This window comes from Antedon bifida, chromosome 2, assembly GCF_963402885.1.
Source record: "Antedon bifida chromosome 2, ecAntBifi1.1, whole genome shotgun sequence".
Lineage (NCBI taxonomy): Eukaryota > Metazoa > Echinodermata > Crinoidea > Comatulida > Antedonidae > Antedon > Antedon bifida.
The window spans coordinates 24463180-24473897 of record NC_136227.1 but is presented as its reverse complement, the minus strand read 5'-3'; the positions used below and the strand labels follow the sequence as shown (position 1 = coordinate 24473897).

General features: G+C 33.0%; 1 protein-coding gene across 1 annotated transcript; it reads left to right on the top strand.

The window, feature by feature from the left end:
* The first annotated feature begins 4391 nt into the window (after positions 1–4391).
* Positions 4392–9884, top strand: LOC144834533 (zinc finger SWIM domain-containing protein 3-like). The gene is made up of 10 exons (XM_078689370.1): positions 4392–4645; positions 5539–5647; positions 6000–6234; positions 6828–7812; positions 7982–8202; positions 8521–8655; positions 8748–8882; positions 8980–9066; positions 9160–9327; positions 9511–9884. The coding sequence occupies exons 1-10, from the start codon at positions 4392–4394 to the stop codon at positions 9882–9884; spliced, it is 2703 nt and encodes a 900-aa protein (XP_078545496.1).
* The last annotated feature ends 834 nt before the right edge of the window (positions 9885–10718 follow it).

Below are 10718 nucleotides of genomic sequence, written 5' to 3'. Positions count from 1 at the left end.
GGTGGGTGGACAGCCGGGAATGAGTCCAACGGATGTGAATCCGTGTTTGCAAGCATATATGTCTATCGATTAGAGAATGAAAGTGTGATGATAAATCTGAATTGGGGTAAAAAATTGACTTCAGTAATGTAAACGGGGTCACATCGTATTATTATGAGCCATGTGCACGCATAATGAGTTAAAAACATACACATAAGCGCCATTATTCGTTCGGCATCATAGTCTGGATGGTCTACGGTCAAGAAATTGTCAAGTAAATGGATATGTAGTTAATTGTCTACGATAGACCACAGTATAACAGTACTGTAAATAATACAACTAGTTGATTTTAATTGGGACGTGGAGAGGTGTTAGCAATGAACATAATTTTGAAAGTATTGGTATTAGCGTCTTGTTAAATGAGACAGCTATTGTGATATTTAAAATACGTATATATGAAAACAAATTAAACAAATCCAAGGTTAGTTTATACGGGAGCTCATTTAAATTAACTTATATTGCTAACTAATACGAATAATGTAATGTATAACGGGAGATAATGTAAATTAACTTGTAGTGTTAACTAATACGAATAATTACGTTAATGATTTTTAAATCATTGTAAAAGAGTAATTTACATTGTTTGTTGCTGTGATTGATGCTCCGTGAGCTATCAGACTGTTCACTATCTCTACATTACCACGGCCAACAATAACATGTCTATGTAGCGGTGTGTATCCAAGCTGGAAAGAAGAAAGTTAGATTAAACTTGACGCATTTTTTTCAAGAATACAGGTATTATTATATTACATATTTATCCTTTTCTACATTCATTTTGTAATTTATTAAGAGTGACTGTAAATTATATAGAAAAACCTAGTATTAAGAAAATAATAAAACTTGTTGATTTAAATTATTATAATACAGAAGGGTTAGCAATGAACACATTTTACAAGTATTAATTTATGCTCTTGTTCAATCTAAAACGCTACAGCTACACTATTTTTAATATATTTTAAATTTTATTTTTGCTTTGATAATAACTATACATTGATTCCAATGAAAAACACAATAAACGAATCTAGGGTTTGATTATAACGGGAGACAAATTCACTTGTAGTGTTAACTAATACGAATAATTACGTTATTGATTTTTAAATCATTGTAAAAGAGTAATTTACAATGTCAGTTGCTGTGATTGATGCTCCGTGAGCTATGAGACTGTTCACTATCTCTACATTACCAACGCCATAATCAACGTGTCTATGTAGAGGTGTGTATCCAAACTGGAAAGAAGAAAGTTAGATTAAACTTGATGCATTTTTTTTAAGAATACAGGTATTTATTGCATATTTATCCTTTTCTACATTCATTTTCTAATTCATTAAGAGTGAATGTAAATTATATAGAACGACCTAGTATTAAGCAAATAATACAACTTGTTGATTTTAATTATTATAATAAAGACGGGCTAGCAATGAACACAGTATTAATTCAGCATCTTGTTCAATCTAAAATGCTACAGCTACACGATTTTAAATATATTTTAAATTGTATTTTTGCTTTAATAATAACTATACACTTTACCAATGAAAAACACATAAAACGAATCTAGGTTTGCTTATAACGGGAGACAATTTAAATTAACTTGTAGTGTTAACTAATACGAGTATAAAGTGCGTTATTGATTTTTAAATCATTGTAAAAGAGTAATTTACATTGTTTGTTGCTGTAATTGATGCTCCATGAGCTATCAGACTGTTCACTATCTCTACATTACCATGGCCAATCGTAACGTGTTTATGTAGAGGTGTGTTAAACTTGACGCATTTTTTTCAAGAATACAGGTATTATTATAATACATTTTTTTTCTATATTTCATTTTGTAGTTCATCGAAAGTGACTGTAATTTATATAGAAATACTTGGTATTAAGAAAATAATACAACTTGTTGATTTAAATTATTATAATACAGACGGGTTAGCAATAAACACATTTTAAAAGTATTAATTTAGGCTCTTGTTCAATCTAAAACGCTACAGCTATACGATTTTCAATATATTTTAAATTGTATTTTTGCTTTGAATTTGATAACTATACATTTTTTCAATGAAAAAACATTAAACGAATCTAGAGTTTGCTTATAACGGGAGACAATGTAAATTAACTTGTAGTGTTAACTACTGTATATACAAATAATTACGTTAACGATTTTTAAATCATTGTAATTTACATTGTTTGTTGCTGTGATTGATGCTCCGTGACCTATGAGACTGTTCACTATCTCTACATTACCACGGCCATACCAAACATGTTTATGTAGCGGTGTGCAGCTGTACATGATGTTTAAATATCATAAATTATATAGTGATGGTTAATAATAAATAATATAATTTATTAAATTAATAAACATATTCCTACGCCTAGACATTTCGTTTAGATTCAAGTAAACTTTCATAAATACTGAATTTGTAGATCTGTATGTATTTATCAAACCGTCTTCAAAACAGCAAATTCCAACAATACACTCTACGGTGAATTCAATAAATATTTTGTTATATTATTAATCTATTATCCATCCCACCTTCATCCTACAATGAAAAAAAAAAATATATTACGTAATTTTGTTTCTCCCATCTGCTATGAGGCTTTTGAATGCAAGCTATGTGTATGTATCGAGTTATATGACATTTGCCTTTTTGTTATATTTGTTGCATTTGTATTTTATCATATAGGTGTCGTACTGTCTCTATTTTACCAATTTTTGTTTAACTACTACGAATAATAACGTTAATGATATTAAATAATAGTAAATCTCTGTCAACGCTACCAAACTGTATCAATAAAGTGTCGTACTGTCTGTATTTTACCAATTTTATCATATCTTTATTCTTTGTGACAAGCAGTACAAATTGTTTTACATTTCTCAGAGCTTGTTGGTATTTCATCATTATTATATTTTTCACGAATTAAAATATTGTGGTTTATGGCCTACATAGTTATTATCAAACATTCTCATATACAGTACTTCATTGCCTCCTTGTACAGTACAGTATTTCACCTTTCCAAGCTGTGGATGCTTGCCAACGTCGCATAATCCACCCACCACCTCCGTCACTGATCGGCTGGTTTTTACGATCCATTGTTGGGTTTACGCTTCCGAAAACTGACTTCAGGTCAAGTGCATCATTATCAGTTATTAATATTACCAATGCCTGCGTCTCTGTTCTTAATCTTTCTCTTTATTTTCTAGTTATCATGTATATGCATGTTAATTATTTTATTTGTTGCTTGTATTTCTAAAATATACTAATAAATAGATAATAGATGAACTGTTTTAGATATTATTTGTTCGATTTATGATCCATTGGGATTCGCAGCTCCCGTACTTTACATGAAAGTTTTACAGGCTATGTGCAAGCAGAATTTACACTTAGACAACCCGTTAGCATCTGAATTTACGGACCAGTTGGTTAATTTCTTTCTTTCCTTTGAATGATCCAAGAAACACTTATTTTATGGTCTTTGGCCGAAATAATATACATGTGCCGGTGCCAAACCGAGGTAAGGTCAATAAAGAAACACACTATAACATTTCGGAAACTATTCTTTATTAGGCCTAATGTACTTTCTTACAATCAGGTGAAAACTAGAAAGAAATGCAACACAACAGCATTAAATAAAACGCCGTGGTTAGGATTCCGGCACCGGAACTTAACTTCTCAGCGTTAGGGAATCCGACACGCTGTTGCGCATGCCCAGAGCGAAGTAATTATAAGCTTGCACAAGATCTTTGCTTGCACACAGTATCGAGAGCTACTACTCTAGAGTAGTAGTAGTCGGAGTGTGTTAGGAGATTGAGTTAGTCGTCGCGCAAGAGCGATGGATGAAACTTGACCTAGGCCATACATGAATTAATAATTAAAATACGACTACGCCGCGCGTTAAACTAATTATGATATTGATAAGAATCAGTATCTATCTAAGAATCGTAATGCTGTAATGTATAGCTACTATATATAGGACTAGCCGAGATAGATATGCCCACTCCACTAGGCCTAGACAGTACCAGCTAGATGTGACCAGTGGGCCTGTTTATTTCGTAATTATTTAAAAAAAAGTGGTTGCTTCATTCATATATAAACTTCATATAATTATGAAACATAATTACATGAATAGTTTTATGATTTTTCAAGTACAAAATAAAGATTTCATACACATAGCCGCCGCGTATGATGAGTGAAAAAATCGGGAAGCCGGGGTCGCTACGCTATTCACTTTCGTACATTTCTTGAAATACGCATGTGTAAAAAGTTTGCGCCAATAAAAATGTGTTTTGGCGGTAGAGATTCGCACACTATAATCGATCTTGTTCTTCGCTCTCTCCGTGTCAGTTGTAGAGAGTGTCCATCATGGCGGATTTGTTTCCAGTTGATAAAGAATTCCACTCTTTTAGTGAAATTCAGCGTGACCTGGAACTATTCCAAAGGCGTACATATACTCAATATTATATCAAAGATTCAAGAACAGTTAATGCTGCATTGAAAAGACTTCAGAAACAACGAAAAATCAATGAAAATTTGAAGTATACGTATTTAGTTTTTTCGTGTATCAAAGGTGGAAAAAAATTCACTTCGAAATCTAAAGGCATTCGGCCAAACCAAAGGTAGGGATGCATCATAAAGTTCTATATAATTTTTTCGTCAATTAATTGAACCAACGCACAGTTTCATACACAACAGACATGACTCAAAAGATTCACCTGAATCCACTACTGCTGGTAGCTGGGTCTACTATTCTAACTAGCCTAGATACTGATGATAGCCTAGGCCTACTAGCTAGGCTTACTACTACTAGGCCTAGTCTAGGACTACTGGCTAGCTTACTACTAGGTCTATTTTGGCATGGCTGGGCCTACTATTATACTACAACTAGGCTAGTCCTAGGCCGCCTATATCTATATCAATGCCTACAACTACTAGGCCCTACACCCTAGCCTACTACCTAATCCACAGAGGTGGCCTAAGTAGTAGCACTACATAGCCTACCATAGTAAGTATTTTAGGATAGCCTAGGCCTAGCTAGTAGTAGTAGGCCTAGTAGTAGTATAGGCCTAAGTAGGCTAGGGAGTTCATTATTATAGATAGGCTAGAACAATGTTTAATACGCAAAATATTTTGATGATAAGTTCTGAATCGATCTGAAAGTTCTGACGACGGACGTATCATAATGATGTTATTTATTAATAAATCTACTTTTTATTTTGATTACTATCTATACTTTTTTATGCCATATTATTCTTCTTTATGTATGATATTTGTTCATTTAAATTTGTATTTTCCCCAAAAATATGAAAAATAAAGGTGAAATTGTTCACTCCCATATAGGAACAAAATGAACAATTGATCAAATGACTTCTCTTGTTTCTAGCTTGCTAGTGTTTTATACATACAACACTATAGTTTGAAAATTGTTGAACACTGTTAATTTTTGTGATTCTTCTTTTCTGGTAGAAAGATTAATTACATACATTGTTGCAACTTTGTTTATATATTTCAGAACATTTAAAAGTGATTGTGCAGCTGAAATTAAACTGACGCTTACAGGAGATGGTAACTGCTTGAAAGTGACTCATTGTAATAATAATCATAATCATGAATGTAGTAAGGTAAAATATATAAATTACATCTAATTATAATTTCAAAACATCTGCCTCCTATTATTAACCATTAACTGTATCGGTACTGAAAATCTATCAGAAATGGTGGCGCTAGACAGCTGTTCAGTGACATTTCATCTCTAAAGGATTTGTTGTTTTAACATGTACAAGGTACTTAGATGCAAGTTTAATAATGAAAACCCAAACAAAGTTTGAAGATCAATTCAAATATATTTATAGCTTCCACACCAGCTGATTGATTGCTGTGTCAAATTATTTTGATGCTGACTGATTTTCTCTTCATTGTAATTAATTAATTATTATTACTATTATTATTACTTTTTAAATTTAATTTTTTTAGGTTGGTTTTTCCCATCTTCCCCAACAAAGAAAGCTGGGTGAAGCAGCAACAAATGAAGCTGTAAAATTGTTGGAGATGCGAGCAAACAAAAGAGTTTTGCAAGACCACCTACAAAATTTAACAGGAAAGGTTGTAACAGGACGCGATATTTCAAATATTAGGGCCAAATTTCTCAACCATGGAGAAAACAAGAATGACATTGAAAATCTGGTTAAGAAATTACGTCAAAATGAAGGTATGTCAGATGAATAATCTTTTCATTTCAAACAGTACAATCAGAGCTTTATTATAAATGTAATGATTGTGTTAGCAGTTTTACTATTTATATGTAGTCGATTGAGTGTGTTTGTTTGTCTGTTTGTTAGCAGGATTACTCAAAAAGTAATAGCAAGATCTTTATCAAAATGAAAATACAGGTTGTAGTGAAATTAGCTTATTCGCACACAGCATTAAGACACAAAAATATTTTTTTGTTTTCCCCGTGAAATCTTATGTAGGAGACTTTTTACAGTAGGCAGAGGTGTGCACTCTTGGATTGTCGTTCTAGTCGTTTGAGTAAATGTAGTTTATATAGTAAATTAAATTGCAACTACTATGTTAAATAAAATATGTTAAATAAAACAACATTCTATACCTGACAGTTACAATTCATTAGAATATTATTTTTACAAAATCAAATTTCTAGTATTAGTAACAAATAATTGCAACATTCATTGACCATTTCAATTTACCTTGCCTTGATTTATTCCTAACTGGGTTTTCGAAACTTAGAGCCCTATGGTCGCTTATCCCTCTTTGATCTTTAATTTGATTTGTTTTCGATCTTAGGTTCAACCATAGAGATTGCAGTGGACAGTGAAAACAATTTGCTTGGAATCTACTATCAAGACACATCAATGAAAGAGTCATTTTCTGCTTTCCCCGAAATTATTTTCATCGACGCCACATATAAACTAAATGAGCTTCGAATGCCATTATACATTATGATGGGAGAGGATGGCAATGGGCAAAGTGAGATATTTGCCACCTTTCTTTTATCAAGTGAGGAGAAGAATGTTATTGCCAAAATGATACAGATATTCAAGAGAAGCAATCCGGATTGGACAAAAACAAAATCGATAATGTCTGACAAGGACTTTACTGAAAGGCTCGTCTTAAAGAGTGAGTTTCCAGATGCCAACTTATTGATTTGCCTCTTTCATGTTCTTAGGACAATTCGCAGAGAGGTTACCACAGCAAAGATGGGCATCACTGCTGACCAGAGGAATCTAAGTTTAGAGATTTTCCAGAAGATGGTGTATGCCAAGTCTGAAGAACAATACACTTGTGCTTACGAGTCATTAAAAATGACAGGCATGACCAGTGTTGTTGAATATTTTGAGGACAACTGGCATGATAACCACCATGAGTGGGTGGAAGGGCTCAAGTCTGAAAACTTAACATTCCTTAACAGAACAAACAATCGACTGGAATCGCTGAATCAGAAGATTAAAGAAGTGTGTAGACGACATGCAAGCCTAGATGAATTCTACCATGATTTTATGATCTTTCTCAAATCGACCAGACAAGCCCAAGACCACAAAGCTATGACAGTTTTCCAAACGCGCTCTGTGAGCATCTACAGTGCAGATTCACCTCAAGCAAAGTATATGGATTGGCTCACACCATATGCATTTGGCTTTGTTGTCCAGCAGTTAGAATTGGCAGCAAAATTAACAAATGTGAAGAAGCATGATGATGGTCAGCAGTATATCATACAGTCCAAGTCATTGAGGTTGAAGGTGTCAACTTTGCAATGTGAATGTACTTTCAGGTAATTACACCACTCATTAAAATTACCGTCACCAGTATTGTTATAATTATTCATTATCATCTTCTTCATTATCATCATCTTCTTCTTTATCATTATTACATCATGACTGATGATCTTTCTTTGTTAAAAATATAAATGGCCACATGTTTAATCTATGGTTGTTTTTTAGATCTTCCATGCAGTTACCATGTCGCCATATATTTGCTGTGAGAAATATTGAAGGCGAAGACTTATTTTACAAGGGCCTTTGCAACCAACGCTGGTCTATTAATTACTACAAATCCAAACATGCAGTAAACAACAACTTTCGTGATAATGATACAAGTTTTCAAAGCAATGTTGTTGTGGACAATACCCAATCTGCTATACTGTCAGCACGGCAAAAATATGGTGAGGTGTCCAAGCTCTGCAAAACATTGTCATCTATAGTTTCGGAGGCACCAATGCGTCAGTTTCACCACCAGTATGATGTTTTAAAAAAAATATGTGATGCATGGAGCCATGGGAGATATGTAGGGGTACAAGTTTATGGTAAATTTGATACTCTTGTCGCTTCTTGACGTTTTTTTTAGCCAGTCAAATACTATTTTAAGATTATTTTAATTTTCTTTTAAAAAAATGCTAGATGAGACAAAAAGTAATGGAACGGCAACTACATTGAGTGACATCCTATCCAGTGACACCCCATCCAGTGCAATATAATTTCAGACATTAATGGAATGCTGGCAACTACATCCAGTGACACCCTATCTAGTGACACCCCATCCAGTAACACCCTATCCAGTGACGCCCCATCCAGTTACAATCAAAATAAAGAGGCTGTAAAGTCTGTACCTGACTATGGTAAGTAATTAATTAAAAAAAAAACTGCAGTATTCTCAATCCTTGAGTTCTCAAAACAATGTTGTTATTTACAATACCCATTATAATTTCAGACATTAATGGAATGCTGGCAACTACATCCAGTGACACCCTATCTAGTGACACCCCATCCAGTGACACCCTATCCAGTGACGCCCCATCCAGTTACAATCAAAATAAAGAGGCTGTAAAGTCTGTACCTGACTATGGTAAGTAATTAATTTTTTTTTTTAAAGCGCTGCATTATTTTCAATCCTTGGGTTCCCAAAACAATGTTGTTATTTACAATACCCATTATAATTTCAGACATTAATGGAATGGCAACTACATCGAGTGACATCCTATCCAGTAACAATCAAAATAAAAAGGTTGTAAAGTCTGTACCTGACCATGGTAAGTAATACATTTTTTAAAAATGCTGCAGTATTCTCAATCCTTGGGTTCCCAAAACAATGTTGTTATTTACAATACCCATTATAATTTCAGACATTTCTAAAGTAAAAATTCCACCTGTGATTCGAAAGCGTGGACGACCAAAGGGTGCAGATTTAACGGTAATTGGATTACCATCAAAGCGCTCTAGAAAGAATGTTCCGTTATCAAGTGGAAAACCTGTGCCATTTATAAAAAAGCAACCAGCTGAAAAAGACAAAAGTAAGAAATTTAGCAACAGACATAAACAAAAAAACATATTGCATTAAACAGTATTTTACATATAATCATATGTCCCAAAACTAATACAGCAATACTCTAAAACATTTTTAGTTGAAAGTAGTGATCATCTGTATAAATATATCTGTCTGTATAAATGACATAATCAACTTGATTTTTTTACAGTTATGCTCTCATGGTTGCTTTCGAAAAAAAGCATTAAGAAACCCCTTGATGGAGAATTAGTTGATGAAAGTGAAGTTGAAGTTCGACCAGAATTTGTAAATCCTGCTATCATCGATGAAAACGTAACCCTGTGTCGCTTGAGGGTTTATTTTTCTAGTGATGCTTGGTTGTTGGTAACAGAAGTTGTCAGAAAGGTCCGAAATCGTCCAACGTGGATGTGTAATGTTTGTAAAGACGAAGTGGATGAGGAGAGCATATGCTGCGATGCTTGCCTAAAGTGGCATCATTTCTTATGTGCCTCAATTAAGAAAACGCCTAAAACCAAATACTGGTTTTGTCGAAGATGTTACGCAAACCAAAAGTTTGTTATTTAAAGCTCAGTTAATCACATTCATGCATTTGGTTTAAAAACAGATTACCTGCATTTTTTCAGTATATTTTCAGTTCCCAAACTGCAATTTTTGTAAAAATTAATCCTATATTTATGGGCCTATTGTAGTCATTTTTAAAGTCTTTAAACAGTTAAAAATGTTTAAAATAAATTAAGCTATATATAGGCCTATACTGACATGCATCAATCAACGAATTAGTTACACAATCTCTTTCCAAACTTATACATTTCAGGTATCATGTTTTTCTCTTTTTTTATTGTATTAACTTACCAGACTTCATGTAATATTTAAATGCATTATTTTTTACAAATTGCAGGTAATGTGTCTTTAATAATATGGATCGTACAGGATAAATCTTGGCATTAAATGGTTTTATTATAGTTGATTTGTATGTAGCAATTCATTTGTTCATGTTTTAAAGAGTCGGTTTATTTCAAAATGAATAAATCAATGTCAACGACCTATAATAATGTTAATCAATTGTCATAGTACAGAATAGTAATCTAAAAAAGAATCCCATCTCGAAATCTTTTTCAGATAAACTGTATGTGAATGAAATAGAAATATACAATACACACAAGGTTACAAGTTAGTTGGGTGATTTAATAACAGATCTGATGCAGAATGATGAGAGTGCACATACTGTATCATCATGTTCAATGACATTACAACCCTTTGAAATTATAACTAAGCCTCATATTTATTATACAGTTTATTGTTTCCAAATGGATTGCATTTGTATCTTCTTAAACTCTGCTTCTCTAAAAAGAATCATATGCCATCATATCAAAAAATGTACAATTGAATTATTCTGCA